The 16,012-nt window shown below is 32.7% G+C and overlaps 1 protein-coding gene across 1 annotated transcript; it reads right to left on the reverse strand.

Moving 5' to 3' along the window:
• Positions 1-788: 788 nt before the first annotated feature.
• On the reverse strand, positions 789-3,226 carry LOC124831520 (glyceraldehyde-3-phosphate dehydrogenase A, chloroplastic). Its single transcript, XM_047305535.2, has 5 exons — positions 3,071-3,226; positions 2,834-2,950; positions 2,039-2,343; positions 1,607-1,851; positions 789-1,459 (listed from the first exon to the last, which is right to left on the reverse strand). The coding sequence occupies exons 1-5, from the start codon at positions 3,110-3,112 to the stop codon at positions 957-959; spliced, it is 1,212 nt and encodes a 403-aa protein (XP_047161491.1). The 5' UTR covers positions 3,113-3,226; the 3' UTR covers positions 789-956.
• Positions 3,227-16,012: the final 12,786 nt, after the last annotated feature.

Here is a 16,012-nt window from a genome sequence, read left to right on the forward strand (position 1 = left end):
ATAAGTTTTCATTGAACTCCTTAATAAGAAAACTCTATTGTTATCACTTTGTCATGGCTCAGAGTGCAAATCATTGCAATAGTTCGCAAGAATGTTGGTGGAGCTCACATTCGGGATGATGTTCTTAGCAATGTGTGATACTTGTACATGATGTAATTTGGAACAAAAATAGTGAATTCCAACATCGATCAAGGTGTGTTTTTAAGATTTTATTATCAGAAAGTCTTCTACATAGGGTAAATTGAGTAATTCCAGTTTTATTTTTAACTTCTCGTCCTTTTTTTTAACGATTTTGATGTTGTGATAATCCCATTAGAGATTTTCTTTGAAGTTGATACTCGCTATATATACGTGATTTTACTTTATTTTTCAGTGTATTTCCTAATTTACTTACCTCAGTTCATTTAATAGTTCATATTAAATAATGTAACTTAACGAAAAATAAGTAAGTTAACGTAGCACTAAAGTTACCATATTTTTTTTAAGTGCATGAATCAAAATTAAGAAATGAAAATTATGCAAACCAAAACCATCGATTTTTTGAGAATATATAAATCAAAATCAAACTATTGAACTTATGAAGACTCAAAGTTACTTGCCCAAAAGAGGAACTAAGACTTAAATTTGAACATGATTAAATTTAAAGAAGATTAAACTTGGGGCACAATGAGATCATAACTTATTGAAGCTCTGTGTTTTATGCAATCTCTGTAGGGACCATTTATAATTGATTTGCAAAGAAAAAGAATCTAGAAATGTAAAATATCTGAAACCGAGCAGGTGTAAGATTGAGATTTGAAGGTAAGAATTTTATTGGACAATGAGAAGGCAGAGAAAATTGATGGTTGTGTTTCTCAGTAGGTGTTTAGAAGGAATGAAGCAACAAGTGTTGTAGTAGCATACAAAATTACAATGGCGTGCATGGTGCATAATAAAATAGCAACGAGCTTTGATCATCACTTCCATTTGTTGGCAACAATGTCTGCCAAATCCACAACCCTTTGGGAGTAGCCCCACTCGTTGTCATACCAAGCAATCACCTTCACCATGTCATCTCCCATCACCATGGTCAACGAGGAGTCAACGGTTGAAGACACATCAGTGCACCTGAAGTCAACAGACACAAGAGGCTCATCACACACCGACAGAATTCCCTTCAGCTCCTTCTCTGCACTCTCTCTGAACGCTGCATTCACTTCTTCTGCAAAGGTCTTCTTTGACACCTGAACGACAAGGTCCACTACTGAAACATTTGGGGTTGGCACACGCAGTGCAATGCCGTTCAGTTTCCCTTTCAGGGTTGGCAGCACAAGGGCCACCGCCTTTGCTGCTCCGGTTGAAGTGGGGACAATGTTCAGAGCTGCGGCCCTAGCACGCCTTAGGTCACGGTGGCTCGCATCAAGAAGCCTCTGGTCTCCGGTGTAAGAGTGAGTGGTTGTCATGGTTCCCTTGATGATACCTGCCATGGATTGTCAGTTTCCATTGCCATAGTGGTGAGAAATTGTCAAACCATCTTTCAAAACATGTCAAACCAGGATGTTTGATCATGTCCTTATCAAATACGAGGAATGAATTTGACAGAAAATGTGGTGAGAAGGAACATTACCGAATTTCTGGTCGAGGACCTTGACAAAGGGTGCAAGGCAGTTAGTGGTGCAAGAGGCATTGCTGATGATGGGTTCATCTGCGCTGTAATCATATTCATTGACACCGACCACATAGGTGGGGATGTCTCCTTTACCAGGTGCTGTGATGAGTACCTTCTTAGCTCCTGCTTGAATGTGTTTCCCAGCACCTTCTCTGTCTACAAACACCCCAGTTCCTTCAATCACCAAGTCTATCCCCAACTCCCTGCAATAAAACCACACGTTCACCTTCATGCATCTCACTCTTAGAAAACCACTTCAAAATTTCAGTAAACTAGGAGCATGTTTGGACACAAACATAGTCTTGTTTCTAGCAAGAGAAACTTTGAAAAGTACTTATAGTTTTGTATCCAAAGAGACTTTAATTGCATGGAACTGAAGAAGAAGCTTACTTCCAAGGAAGGTTGGCAGGGTTACGGTCAGAGACGACTTTGATTTCTTTTCCATCAACGGAGATGATATCACTGCCCACAGGCTTGACATCAGCATCGAAGGTTCCAAGGATAGAATCGTACTTGAGGAGGTGAGAGGCTTGTTTCACACCACCAGTGTCGTTGATGGCAATGACATCAAGAGGGGACTCTTTACGACCGTGCCAGCATCTCAAGAAGTTCCTTCCAATTCTTCCAAATCCGTTTATGGCAACCTTCAATTTTGCTTCCACCACACCCTTCTTGTATCCTCCACTGCTTCCAACCTTCAAAAGTACCCATAATACCAACATTGTTAAACACATCACGCATCTTTTTCTTTCTAATTAACTCTTTCATATCATCGTATGCATGATTAACAATTCATTGGTTCACCCTGGTGTTTCCTTTCCTTGTTTCTTTTTGTGCTCAAATGTTGAAAGGCCTAGTTCATACTCTGATAATTCAAAGCAAGAACTCTTACAGAATGATGATCGCGAATTGAGTGTGTGTTTTTGGTTCAGACACATTATAAATAATTTGTGGTATATCAACAGCTAAAAAAGCCAAATTATAAACTAAAGGACTTTCTAATGTACCATATGAAAAATTTGGTTTCGTTACATAGTTCTGGAAGTATATCTATCTATCTATCTGTATATATATGTATGTGATAATTTCTTGTATATGTTGTATATCTATTATATCCACTTACCTAGTACTTTTACTTTACAGTAAAATTAGACAGTCATTAATGGAGTAGAGTAAGGAACTTACTGCATAAGTCTGGAAGGCAATGACAGAATGGAAATCCTCAGAAGCTTTTCTGGAAAAGGGAAGGTGGTTTGATGAGCTGCGAAGACCAGAGAACTCAGAGAAGCCTTTCCCATTTGCCTGAATAGACAGAGGAATGAAAAACTATCATAAACAACAACCTTAGCCTTATAAAATATGGCACAATAAGAAACACAACTATCTATCTTAGGATGAATGAAAATGGATAAGTTATTGAACCTGAAGAGCTGGTTTGGCTACAGAGAGAGTAGCCGAAGCCATGTTTGAGCAGTGGATTTTGTGTAGCAGAAGTGAAGCAGTAGAGTAGAATGAGGTTCCATGTTGTTATGTGTTTTAAAGTTTAATAGGGAAGCAAGAGGAGGCAACGTGGATGTGTGGCTGTGACTCATGAGCGTAAGTGAGGATGAGATTATGGATAGCCTCTCATGCAATGAATGGTTGTGATTGGTGCTTTATTTTTCTGTCTCTCTTATTTTTCTGCTATATATGTATATATTGATGGTTGGATCTAAACCTTGAGTCCAAAGTGGACCAGCTTATGGGCTTTCCACTTACATCAGTGGACAATAAAATTCACTCAAATTCTAAACTTTTGAAAGAAAATATTTATTTTTCAGAGTACAAAACCTTCAAAGGAAAATATCAAGGTTGAATTTTGTGGGCAACAAGAGACCCCCCACACACACAGAAACGACAGAAATAAATTGTGAGAGGACACGAATGGATAAATGAAGTTTATGGCCATTCTTTCACTTGGGTTCATCTGCTTTTGGTTCAATACTTGCTCATAATTTAGATCCAGCTTGGTGATTGTAAGGTTGTTTTCTGCTAAGAGGAATTATGTTTATGCAATAAATAATTTATATGATATTTTATACCAAACACACATAACAAAAGAACACATATACGATTGAAAGATACAGAAAGTTGCTGTAAAAGAGTGTTGTTTAAGCAATATATTTTTCTTCTGGTTTCATTGTTTAATTTTGCATCCATATAATCTTTAGGCTTAAATTTTATATTTAGAAATTAATTGTTTTAATTCCTAATAAATATATTTGGATGATGTGAACTAAAACCAATTAAAAAATATATAGGTATAAAGTAGAATAAGGGAGTTTTAAGTCTAGAGACTGAAAGGATAAAATGTCCTCTAAAATGATTATATATACGTAAGTTAATGAATAATTAAAATTTTGTTTAAGCATAAAGTAAGTATAGCGAACGATTTGATTTCAGAAAATTCTGTTATTAGAAAACCCCTTTTCGAATATGATATAAGTGGGACATTCTTGGTTCTTTTGATAAGAAATTCAAGAAAGACTTGTTATAAAACAAGGATAGGATAGGAGAAAAAGATTTGTACTAAAATGAACTCTCATAATACTATATCTTCTAGTAACCCTATAAGAAGGGTATTCTATATGAACAAAAGACTCACACATATGGGTATCTAAAACAAAATTAATTACACTTGTCATATTATCTGGAGAGTGTTTACTTGAGACACATGATAAGAAAATGTCTTTTTTCCAATGCCTTTAAATGAGAAAGGTGACAAGGTAATCTTTGAAGGATAGTATAGAAAAATAATTAGAAATGGTAATTATGAAAGCTTCAATATTTATTAATAATGTTCTTTTAGTAGGTGGTCTGAAACACAATATATTGAACATCAGTTAATTGTGTGACAATGATTGAGATATTATTTTTAACTAAGATCAATGTATCATTGATAAAGGATGAGATTGGATTATCTACTACAAAAAAAAAAGAGTAATTTTTATAAAATTGATATGGACAAGTTATTAGCTCAAAAAGGTATATTGTCTCATGACTATTAAAGAGGATCATTGGCTTTGGCATATGAAGTGCGGTCATGCATGTTTAAGACTTCACTTTAAACTATAAAAACATAGTAGCGTAAGAGGCTTTCCAAATATGTGAATCAAAGATAATCTTCTTTATCAATAATGTGTAAAAGGCAAGTTAAAAGTCCTTTAAAAAATGTAAACGATTTCTACTCAAAGACCAGTTGAGCATATACAATTAGATCTTTTTGAACCGACAAGGATTGAATATTTGAGTGGTAAACAATACGGTATTGTCATTGTTGATAATTATACTAAATGGATATGGGCAAAGCTTTTGAACAACAAGATGTGTCTTCCAATCTTTAATAAATTTATAAAACAAGTTCAAAATGAAAATTAGCTGGTCAATTCTTGTTGTTTAAAGCGACTATGGGGAATTTGAAAATGAAAATTTCCAAGCTTCTTTTGAAAAATATGGCATAAAATAAAACTATTTTACTATTAGAACACCAAATAAAATGGTGTTGTTGAGCGAAAGAACGAAGTTTTATAAAAACTAATGTAGAACAATCTTTTTATACTAGTTGAAAATAGTTTTTTATAACAATTTCAGAATTGATGTAAAAATAGTAGGTATAAAAAGTTTTTACTTTTCTATACCAATTTTAGAACTAGTATAAAAAGGGTCACATTATATATCAATTCTAGCTACAAGTGGTATAAAAAAAGTATCAACTTATTACTTGTATTCTCACATTCTTTATCCCAAGATAATCTATTAACTCATTTTTCACATTCATCTCCAAAGTAATCCACATATAACAATCTATTTAACACTTAAGAAGAGGAAGAAGAAGAAGAATCATCATTATAATAAGATTCATATTTCTATTTATACTTTTAAAAAGGTTGACTTGGTTTTACGTACACACTGATGAAATACAAAAAAGAAGAAAGAAACCAAGCAAACCAATGTTTTTTCTATTTCAGAACAAAATAAGAAAAAGCCAAAAACTTGGTCTAATGTTCATGCATCTGAGGATGACTGGACTTCTCTTAAGCAAAAACAAACATGAAAAACAAGCCCTCAAGAAAAAGATTAAAACACATCTACACGAAGTAAAAAAAGAAGAAGAAAGAAATCAAAGTAGGAACAACATTTTCGAGAGAAAACACGAACCATTGATGAATCGTGAGCTAACTCTAGTTCTTACTCTGTCGAGCCACCACCCTTGTCGTAGTGTCCTTGGTCAAAGACGATGCCACCATAACCAGTGTTATTGACACTGGTCACTATCCACGTGAGAGGTAAGTGTGGTAGTGCGAACCATTTCGACTTACGAAGGGAAAAAGAAGGTGTTAAGTGGGGAGATAATATAAAAGGTGATGAAGAGGTTAATGGATAGAGGAAATGAATGGGGAAGATTAGGAAGAAGAAGAAGGAAATGCAAGAAAAAGATTAAAGAGTTGTGCTAGAAGGTGAAGTTAGAGTTAGGGATTTAGGTAGACAAAACGGTGAAATTGAAAAGTTATAGAATCTACTTTCTATATCGAATATATCTAGAACTAGTATAAAACGATTTCAATTTATTACAAAAATTTCACTGTGTCCACTATCTATATCGGTTATAATTAGAACCGATATAGAAATTTTTCTTATTTATTAAAAACATGTCACTACGTCTACTATCTAAACATGTCCCTAGTCAATCTTGACTAGTCTAAGTATTCTAAACCACTCTTAGTTCCTTAGTCAATACTAACCAGTTTGAGTATTCTAAACCACTTCTGATTTCCCTAGTCAATCTTGACTAGTCTAAGTGTTCTAAACCACTCCTAGCTTACAAGTGTTTTCTTAGTAGTCAGAAACAACTCTCTTAGAGAGGATATATGAGTACTACAAAATATTTCTGAAAGCTTGCCATCGCTTTTTATTTCTTTCTGATCAAAAGCTTTAGATGATGTGAGCTTAGAATAGAGTGCTTATTCAATAGTTGCTATCTTGTTTTGAGGATGGAGCAAATATTCAATGATAGCTCTTTTGTTCTTTTCTTTGAATGGAATCTGTTGAGATTATGATATTTGAGGATAGAGCAACAAGGTAATTATGCAATGATAGTTCTCTTTTCTCTTCTTTTCTTCTTTTCTTCTTTTCCTCTTTTCTCATCTTTCTTATTATTCACATTCTCTCTTGCTCTAACTTGTGCATTCTTTCATCATCTCCTTCTTTTCTTCTGCTAGGCTTCTTTATATAGACTTCCACGAGAGATGATAATTGGGCATAGATTTGACATCCAGAGATGCTTCATATCCTTTTTAGGTGGCTTATTCAGACTCAAGTTAATGTTGCAGAGTGACAGTGTACTTTCACACCAATAGCTTGTATGATCTTTTTTTTAGCTAGAAGCTTTAAGAGAAACATTCTACGAATGCCTTCTTATCTCACAACGTCTTTTTAATTTTTGTGCAGAGCTTAAAAGCTAGGTGTTTCCATTTCCTGCATAGAAAAAGAGGACAAGGCATGTAAATACAATAACACTTTTTCGTAGAATATTAATTGTTTTAACTGTTGATGATCATCAAACACATTATGTGTTTAGAGCATTCTTTCATATGTCAACATCATTTAATTAAAGAATCGTTTAATGACAAATTGATGTATATAACAAATTTTCTAGATGCTTGTTTCATAAAGTTGTCTCTGTAATGTTACACCGTTTATGTATGAGTAAACTTATCGTTTAGGTATATGCCTTGCATTTCAAATGTTGTATATTAGGTAGAATAACTTCAATCATCTCATACACTGTAATGTTTAGTGTTTCGAATAAACGATCACAAACATTTACTTCATTCAATATTATCTTTTAGTATATCTATTTGTTTAGATGTTATTTTCTAGAAGCAATATTTCGTTGAGTATTGTTTAATAAACTTTAAAACATGGGTTGCTAGACAATCTAGTTTCTCTATATGACTTTGTTTCAACAATCTCTCCCTTTTTTATGTTTATCAAATACACATGCTAAAATAAATATGTCTTTGTTGATTTTGAAAATGTTTCGACATTGTGAATCAAAGTCTGAACAATGTGAATATGTTTGTATCAAAGTAAACAATATATTTCTCTTAGTCATTTTTGTGTTAGGCCAAGTAAAAACCTTTATTGTGTTAGGCTAAACGATATGCAATAATACTACTTATGTATCAGAGTTGCCAAATATATGAGCAGTATCCCCTTACTTGTATTACAGCATCAGATTAGAGTATATCAATGTCAGAGCAATGATATCAAAATGTTATTCAAGATCAAGTGTGAATGATATATGACTTCCAGAAGTCATAAGTGATCTATGCAATGCATGTATGTTGTTTATTATAAGTCATAAATCATGTATGCAATGCTTCTATGTATATAAAAAATAGGCTTAATTGCTTACTTGGTCCCTACGCTAAATGATTTTTTTCAGTTCAGTACTCGGTTTTAAAAGTGCATACATTGGGTCTTAAAGTTGTAAAAATTGTATGAATCAAGTATCTTCCATTAAATTGGCATAAACAGAGTTAACTTCGTGTTGACGTGGCTATAAAATCTGATCTTTTTCTTCTCTCTCATCTGTTCTTTCTGCAATGTCCAGCTTTTTCTCTTTCTATATTAATGACTTTCATAATTATGGGACATTTTTTTTCTTTATCTCTTTCTGCAGTTTGGTGGTTTCGAGGGAGAAGTGGTCCCGGACGGTGGTAACGACGATGTAGAAGTGGAGAAGGAGGAATAAGGGGAGGATGAGAATGGAGAGAGCAGTGTGTTGTGGGAAGAGACAATGATATTTGAGGATTCCATCGGATTTGACGGAACATGGTGAGGGAGCGAGGAGGAGTGACCTCCGTGGTGTGGAAATGGGAGAATGAGGGTTTATCGAGAAGAAGAAGAATACGAGAAGAATGAGAGTGGTGGTCAGGATTATTGAAAGTGAAGAAGCTTTTGGTTTTAGTTTCAATCTCGACCAAAACGAAAATCCTTAGCGAGCAGTGGTTGGTACGAGAGGTTGTGTTTGGGGTTTCTAAAATAAAGCACTAGAAGGAGAAGAAGTAAGAGAAAGAAAGGCAGCAGCAGCGATGTACGGTGGGAGTCATGGCGGCGCCTGAATCTCCTCTCTATTACGTCGGTGTCGCCAGGCAATCCGCTGCTTTTCGCCTTATGAAGCAAATGGTGAATCCTCCTTCTCTCCTTCCACCTTTTTTCAATTAATTGTTTACTTTAGACATATATATTGAATTCAAGTGTATTATGTGTAATGTTAGGGTTGAGAAGAAGGAGAAGGTCTCGAAAGAGAGAAGCAGGAGATCAAAGGACACGTTCGAGTCCAAAACAAACAAGACACTACTTGTTTCTTCTTCCTCTTTTTCTTCAATCTTACTTTTCCTTTTTATCTCTCTTGCAATCAATATGCTTATTCTCTTCTATATCAATTAAAGGTATTGGCCTTGAGAAGCCAAACCATTGGGCCTTCGACACCGCTCAATTTGATAATATACTCAATAGATTGAAAGTTGTATGTTTCTTCCTCACTTCTTTTTTCATGTTCATTCAATTCTTTTTTTCTCTTCGCTGAGATTTTTTTCTTTCTTTTCTGTGTGATTTGTATAGCAAGCACCGCAATCACATGACACATGTATAATCATATCACTTACTGCTTTTAATTAGTTAATGTTGAGAGGAATAGAAAAGAGAGAGAAAAAGATGGCAGGAAGAGTAAAGGAGAGAGAAAAAAGTGCAGCCACGTCAGCGCGAAGTTAACGCCCATTGTTACCAACTTAACGGATAGGACTTCATCCATACAATTTTGAAAACTTTGCGACCCAATGTATGCACTTTTAAAACTGGGTACTAAATTGAAAAAAAAAATCACTTAACATAGAGACCAAGTAAGCTAGTAAGCCTAAAAAATATGTATGTAAATGCATGTTACAATGTACTTGAATAGATGTGAGTATGTATCAGAGCAAATGAAATGATATGCTAAGATTGATATTGTATTAGAGTGGAAGATTTTAGAAAATTGTATTCAAGGTTTTAGGTATACTCTTCGTTACTCTTAACTTCCCTTTAATTATCTATCCTATCAATGTTGAACATTCTTTCTTAATGTATTTTTCCCTTTAAACATATTTATCTTATCAATGTTGAACATTCTTTATTAATGTATTTTTCTGTTTAAACAATTTTGTCCCTTTAACATATGATTTTTTCAAGTATTTACCCCACCACCTTGGTCACTAGGTTTTCCCTCACTAGGCATCATTTTTGCCTTCACTTTGTTTCTAAACTCTCTCAATTCTTCAAGCTACATGAACTTGGCAACCCATTGCCTCAACTCGTCCAGGTTGAAAGCTATAAGCATGAGATTTATGATATTAAGTGCAACCTTGCCGAATCGCTCCATGAAAGCACGCAGGGACTCTCCCTTCTTTTGTGTTATATTCACTAGCGAAGTCAGATAGTGTAGCCAACTAGTGGCAAACTAAGCGCAAAAACGAGATGACATGATGTTAAACCTTTCTATGGAGAAAGGAGGTAGGTGGGTAAACAAATTTAGCGTTGCTCCCTTCAAAGTTGTGCGAAAAACTCTACACATGATTAAGTCATCAATGGTATACAAGCTGACCTATGTGACACAAACATCCACACTCTCATCAGGATCAGTTCTACCTTTATACTGGTCTACAGTGAGGGACTTCAAATTACTTGGGAGGGGAACCTCCATGATGTCGTCTACAAAAGGATGATGCCAACTTCCTCGCATCACAAACGAAGTACTCAATGTGCCTCGTCTTTTGGTATTATTGTTATTGCTTACCTCGTCGATCTTCGATGTTGTGACCTTCTTCTTTCCTTTGTCGCCAGTCTCCACCTTGGTCATAAGTTTGACATTCTTTTGCCTTAGGGCGTTCATCTCCACAACACTCCTGAATTCAATAAACTCTTGTTACATTTTCGTTTATTTTGGATCCTACTTCATTCTCTCCAACCATCCTGTTTCTCGTAGATACCATACAATACTATCTTCACAAAGACCCCGTGGTATTTGCCAAAATGTCCTTATGGAGCCAACTATACCTCGCAAAGACAACCTTGAACTCTTCACACTCACTCTAAGAATCACTGCTCTTCCTTAGATCGGGGATATCTAAGTACTTGTCCTTTTCAAGCCAAATGATGGGTATGTTTATAAAAGACACTCAAACACTATAACCAGTCACGTGCGTCAAACAATATTAAATAAGCAATGAATAAATGTAATTAATTTACCTGATATACTATATTGTATATCATGATGAAATTAATTAATCTACATGGTCTAATAATGTTAGATTAACTTTGACTAATACGATTTACCGTTCTTCTTAACTTAAACATATTTTATCAAATATTTTTAAATTAAATATATATAATTTTAGGTGGTCGAGATAACTTAAATATGAGCAATATATTAATAAAATTAATTTAAAATATATTAAATATAAATATATTAAAGATAGAATATGTAAAATATATTAATAAAATTAATTTTAAAAAATTAAATATAAATATATTAAAGATATTTGGACGAAGATAAGTACATCGTTTAATAAATTTTACCTTTAATAGACGTTAATGTTCTACTTGATGAGTATATAGATAAATAAAAATAACATAAAGTTTCAGTGTTTTTTTTTCAATTATTTTACTTTTAATTATTATTTTAATCTCTCCTAGCAAACAACCTACATTAATTATTTTCCATTCACAATTATAGTTACATTATATATATATATATATATATATATATATATATATATATATATATATATGGGGTTTGCTAATGCGCATATGCCTGTTTTTGAGTTGGTACATTTTAGCAATGTGTACCGAATTTTAGTAGACAAAAATACCCTTATATATCATGGATTCAAGTTTTAAGGTTAAGGGTATTTTAATAATTTTCATTCTTAAAACTTAAAAAAAAAAAAAGAAACCCCCCAAACCCTTACTCACCTCTCTTATTCCTCTCAATCCTTTCTCTTTCATCTCTCTCACTCCAACCTTTTCTCTGTCATCCCTACTGTAGCCCTAATTGAAAAAATCAGAAACACTTGTCTTTAAACAATTTGTCTTTCTAAAGAGTTGAGTCATTGACATATTCACCTTGACGCAAAGGTTTATTCAAGATCTCTTCAATTTCACCATCTTCACTAATTTCTCTAATTTCATCATCTGCATATGTTGAATCATCATCTCTAAAAAAACCCTCCAGGCCAATTACCAATTCTTTCGGATGTCAACTCATTATAAAATCATTTTTTGTAAGAAATTGTTTAACAACAAGTATTTCTGATTTTTTCCAGGTCAATTACCAATTCCTTTATGCTTGTAAAAATTGGATAAAATTAGATAAGACAAAAATTATAAGATCAAAACTCATTATAAAATCATTTTTTTGTAAGATTGTTTAACGGCAAGTGTTTCTGATTTTTTCAATTGGGGCTACAGTAGGGTGTTTTTGATTTTTTCAATTGGGACTACAGTAGGGATGACAGAAAAATGATTTTATAATGAGTTTTCATCTTGTAATTTTTGTCTTATCTAATTTTATCCAATTTTCATAAGCATAAAGGAATTGAATTGGTAATTGACCTGGAAAAAATCAGAAATACTCGCTGTTAAACAATTTCTTACAAAAAATGATTTTATAATGAGTTTTTATTTTATAATTTTTGTCTTATCTAATTTTATCCAATTTTCACAAGCATAAAGGAATTGGTAATTGATCTGGAAAAAATCAGAAATACTTGTTGTTAAACAATTTCTTACAAAAAATGATTTTATAATGAGTTTTTATTTTATAATTTTTGTCTTATCTAATTTTATCTAATTTTCACAAGCATAATGACATCAAAGGAATTGGTAATTGGCCAGGAAAAAAATCAGAAACACTCAGTTGTTAAACAATTTCTTACAAAAAATGACTTTATAATAAGTTTTCATTTTATAATTTTTGTCGTATATAATTTTATCTAATTTTCACAAGCATAATGACATCCGAAAGAATTGGTAATTGGCCTGGAGGATTTTTTTAGAGATGATGATTCAACAAATACAGATGATGAAATTAGAGAGGTTAGTGAAGATGGTGAAATTGAAGAGATCTTGAATGAACCTTTGCCTTGGTGAATATGTCAATGACTCAACTCTTTGCAAAGGAAAATTTTTTAAAGGCATGTGTTTCTGATTTTTTTCAATTGGGACTACAGTAGGGATGACAGAGAAAAGGTTGGAGTGAGAGAGATAAAAGAGAAAGGATTGAGAGAATGAGAGAGGTAAGTAAGGGTTTGGGGGTTTCTTTTTTTCTTTTTTTTAAGTTTTGAGAATGAAAATTATTAAAATACCCTTAACCTTAAAACTTGAAATCCATAATATATAAGGGTATTTTTGTCTACTAAAATCCGGTACACATTGCTAAAATGTACCAACTGAAAAACAGGCGTACGCGTTAGCAAATCCCATATATATATAACTATCTTTTTATTTAATTTTTTTTTATGTTTTTTAAATTAAATTAATTATTTTATCAATATTATCTTCTAAGTAACAGTTTATTTAAATTTAGTCAACTTTTTTAATTTGGCCATTTTTTTAAATTTAATATTTTTTTAATTAAAAGATTACTTACAAAATTTATTTATATTTAATTTTATAATTATAGCAATAAGAATAAAAATAATTTTATTTTTTTCATCACAAAAAAATATACATAGAAAAAGTGAATATAACACATATATGTATCCACTAATAGTTAATAAAAAAAATTGAATGTTATTCAAGTATTATTAGTTATGATGGTATAGAATATGGGAATAAATGGAAAATTGTTTATACCCAAAATAATTTTACCCTTAGTTTGGAGTGTTCAAAATTCCTATTATACAATAACCACTAATATTCATTGTTATTTTCTTTTTATTAAAACTAACTAGTGTATTTGAACGGAGAACTTTAAAATAGTAATTCATGTTCTTAGAGAAATTTTAAATTATTTTATAATAAAAAAATTAAACAATTTGAAATTAAATTATTTATATTTTATGTATTTAAATTTCTTTTAATTGTGAAGTATCACTTTCAGATGAAGATTTAAGCTCGAGGTTATTTTTACAACTTTTTATATACAACATTTTCACTAGATACTTCATCCTGTCACTTAAAGTGATCTACTATAACCTTCATAAGATGGAAATACTGCTGACCTTGTTTCAAGTTTTTCATATAAATGCAAGATACCTACAAAAGTGATAGCATTATTATTTACATCCATGAAGAGCTACATATCCCTATAATTCTTCAGTAAATTTGACTCATCTTGCTGTTTTTCAAGATTTATTTGTTAATTGAAACTAAAATAATCTAAAGGCTTCACAACGCCACCGATCATGATGTCAGAAGTTTACACCCCCTCAATCAATCTACCAAGACAAGACGAGAGATGATCAATCATCTATCCATGTCATCATAAACTAGTAGATATCATTCAAAAACTTTGCATTGGAGCAAGTGTGTGCAGAATAGGAGCAAGTTTGTGCAGAGTAACAGGTGATTAACTACACTAATCAAACTAGTCTAAATCATCTCTCCAATTTGGTGGCCATTAATAAGTTCACTCCCATTGAAATGATTCAGATAGAGAGTACCAATGGATCCTAAAATTTGCCCGTTATAACAGATAATACAAATAAAGAACAATTGGTATTTTATCAAGTCATTCAATATATTTTCTGGTTATCCACCTCTTCCGAACCAACAGAAGTCAGTACCATTAAACTAAGAATAAATGCTGGCTCCGTCAAAAATCCATCAATTCATATGCTGGCTACGTCAAAAATCCATCAATTCATATACCTTTGGCTTTGATGTTGCAATTAAGGCTTGCAGTTCTTGTTGGGGAGTTACCAAAGGATTATTTCTTAAAAATTCTTTAACCAGAATAAATCGTGGTTTATTCACGGAACATTACCTATTAGGTTATAGGATATATTAAAGATTATTTTATTTTCATTTCTTAAAGATACTTTCCAAATACCCTCTACACATACAATGCTGCTCAAATTAACTTATTATCCAGTTAAGCACGAAGTTTGAAATTGAAAATCCAACAGCCCTCAAGATCCAGTCCTATTGTGCCAACTAAAGGGAATTTACAAGGTTTAACCATCTTGGACAAAATTCTTAAAAGATCTGGAAAAACATGATTTCAAGCACAAAGCCCATCAGGTGAGTTATTTAACATTTACAACAATCAAATTGTGCACATGCATGCACACAATTACAATATATAACAATAATTTCTAAAATTTTAAAAAGACATTTCTAAAGAAATTTTCCTGTAATGACTGCTTGAGTGCAAATCCAATAGATTTTACAGCTAACAGAATCCAAATCCATCATCCGTCTCTTGTATCAGTAGTTGTCAACAATAACAGTTTACTTGGAGTCAACTGAAGGAGGAATTGGATATTTTTCATATATGTAAAGGAAAAAAGTTCATCAGTTCAGATGCTTTCATTTTTTTATAATAATAACAGAAAACCAAAACTCCGGTCAACAACATTGTGTGCAGAATGCTTTTCTAAAGTCTAAACCCTTTAACTTCACCTTCAACCACTAAACTCTTCCCCTTCAATGACCTTAAGTCTAGAGTACAAAAAGGAAAGCTAAAAATCTTAAAGCAGAACCATAGTCAGTTGAAATGAAACAAACATTGCACAGTGTAAAGATAAAAGAAAAGAAAGGGAATTGGTCCGGCAGAGACCACTCTGTACCCTCTTGGATCAGCTTTGCCTTAATTAGGACACACCAGGAAGATTAAACAATAAAGAAACCATAGCATCTAGAAAAACAGAAATGCACCCATCATCCAAAGAAACAAACACCAACAGCAAAAAAACACAGTCAAGAACCACATTTTTCCTCCTCAACCATGAACATTATGTTACAGTTCAAGAAAATGGCACAAAACCCAAACAACAAATAGTCAGTGTCAAACACATAACACAACCTCTATGGCACATATAATAGAATTTAATTGAGCTAAAGATTCACCAAACAAAACATTTACATACTGGATCATTTCCTACTAAACTAGTAAACAAGAATGTGCCAAATAATATCAAGGTTTTCAACCCTCATAAGTCAAATTTGTCTACAGTTTCCAGCAATGTCAACAGTTGCAATGAGGCTACTAAATTTCAGAAACTTATGGACAATGCTGCCCCAGAAAACTTAAAACAATAAAACTTAAAACAATGCCGG

The sequence above is a fragment of the Vigna umbellata genome, chromosome 5 (assembly GCF_029865625.1).
Source record: "Vigna umbellata cultivar VRB3 chromosome 5, Vumbellata_1.0, whole genome shotgun sequence".
Classification (NCBI taxonomy): Eukaryota; Viridiplantae; Streptophyta; class Magnoliopsida; order Fabales; family Fabaceae; genus Vigna; species Vigna umbellata.

Bases quoted from the DNA above. Each gene is read 5' to 3' on its own strand.
- LOC124831520 (XM_047305535.2), bottom strand. From the start codon at position 3,112: ATGGCTTCGGCTACTCTCTCTGTAGCCAAACCAGCTCTTCAG. The intron at 2,951-3,070 runs GTTCAATAACTT...CTGTCTATTCAG, and splicing joins TAGCCAAACCAGCTCTTCAG to GCAAATGGGAAAGGCTTCTC. The intron at 1,460-1,606 runs GTAATGTTCCTT...AATCCATGGCAG, and splicing joins GGTCCTCGACCAGAAATTCG to GTATCATCAAGGGAACCATG.